This window comes from Corvus brachyrhynchos, unplaced genomic scaffold (assembly GCF_000691975.1).
Source record: "Corvus brachyrhynchos isolate BGI_N302 unplaced genomic scaffold, ASM69197v1 scaffold61, whole genome shotgun sequence".
NCBI lineage: Eukaryota > Metazoa > Chordata > Aves > Passeriformes > Corvidae > Corvus > Corvus brachyrhynchos.
This window is the reverse complement of record NW_008236478.1, coordinates 3,352,311-3,353,123: the sequence shown is the minus strand read 5'-3', so window position 1 is coordinate 3,353,123 and position 813 is coordinate 3,352,311. Positions and strand designations below refer to the sequence as shown.

Sequence of the window (813 nt, the reverse complement as noted above, 5' to 3'; positions counted from 1 at the left end):
TCTGTCCTGCCGAAGGATAAAAACAGCGTAGGGCATCACAAGCGGGAAAAAAAAAATAATACACCTTCGTCCAAACCCCCCCACCCATCACCAAATCAAAGAAGTGAAAACAGAAAAACTCTCTTCGGGCAGCGTTTGGGCAGCTGGGGAGGCCCTGTGCCGCAGGGAGGGGACCGGCCTCGGGGAGTCACCGGGACAGTATTTTATTCTCTGATGAGCCTCTGCCAGGCCCACATCGAGTGAGGTCTGTGCGAGGAGAGGGCTGGGGGCTGTGTTTATCTTCCAAATGATGCTGAAAGATGAACGGCGACCTCCAGGCCACGTACCCCAGAGCACTCCACGGGCAGGTCTGCGAGTGGGGTCACGGGGACACTCAGCAACGCCTTTGGGGGCTCGGGTACTTCTCTGTTCCGTGAGGGTTTATTTTGATTTGGTTTTGTTTGTTCGTTTGTGGGTTTTGGTTTGGGGTTTTTTGTTGTTGTTGTTTTCTTTTTCTTTTGCTTGGGTTTGGGTTTTTTTCGGCTTTGGTTTAAGTTTTGACTGTTTTTTGGGTCTGTTTTGTTTGTGGTTTTTTTAGCCTGTTTTGTCAGCGAACAGAAAGGGAGTGACACATTGCAAGACGGGCACGGATGATGTGACTGGGGGGGCCACAAAGGCAGGGGTCTGCTCCATGGAACGTGGTTCACATGGCGGTGGCCCATCTGCCCTCTCCCGGCCTCCGCCTGGGGACAAACCTGCGGTGCCCCAGCCGGCCCCTCGAACGCCGGTCGAGGAAGGGCAGGGCGGCCTCGTCCACCCGCGCGGCGGGTCAGC

General features: G+C 55.2%; 1 protein-coding gene across 1 annotated transcript in view; it reads left to right on the top strand.

Moving 5' to 3' along the window:
* The first annotated feature begins 686 nt into the window (after positions 1 to 686).
* The window catches only part of DRGX (dorsal root ganglia homeobox), a 17,070-nt gene continuing 16,943 nt past the window's right edge, over positions 687 to 813 (top strand). Inside the window, exon 1 of the mRNA XM_017725856.1 lies at positions 687 to 807. Within this exon, the coding sequence (XP_017581345.1) occupies positions 687 to 807 (121 nt within the window). The remainder of the gene's footprint in view (positions 808 to 813) is intronic.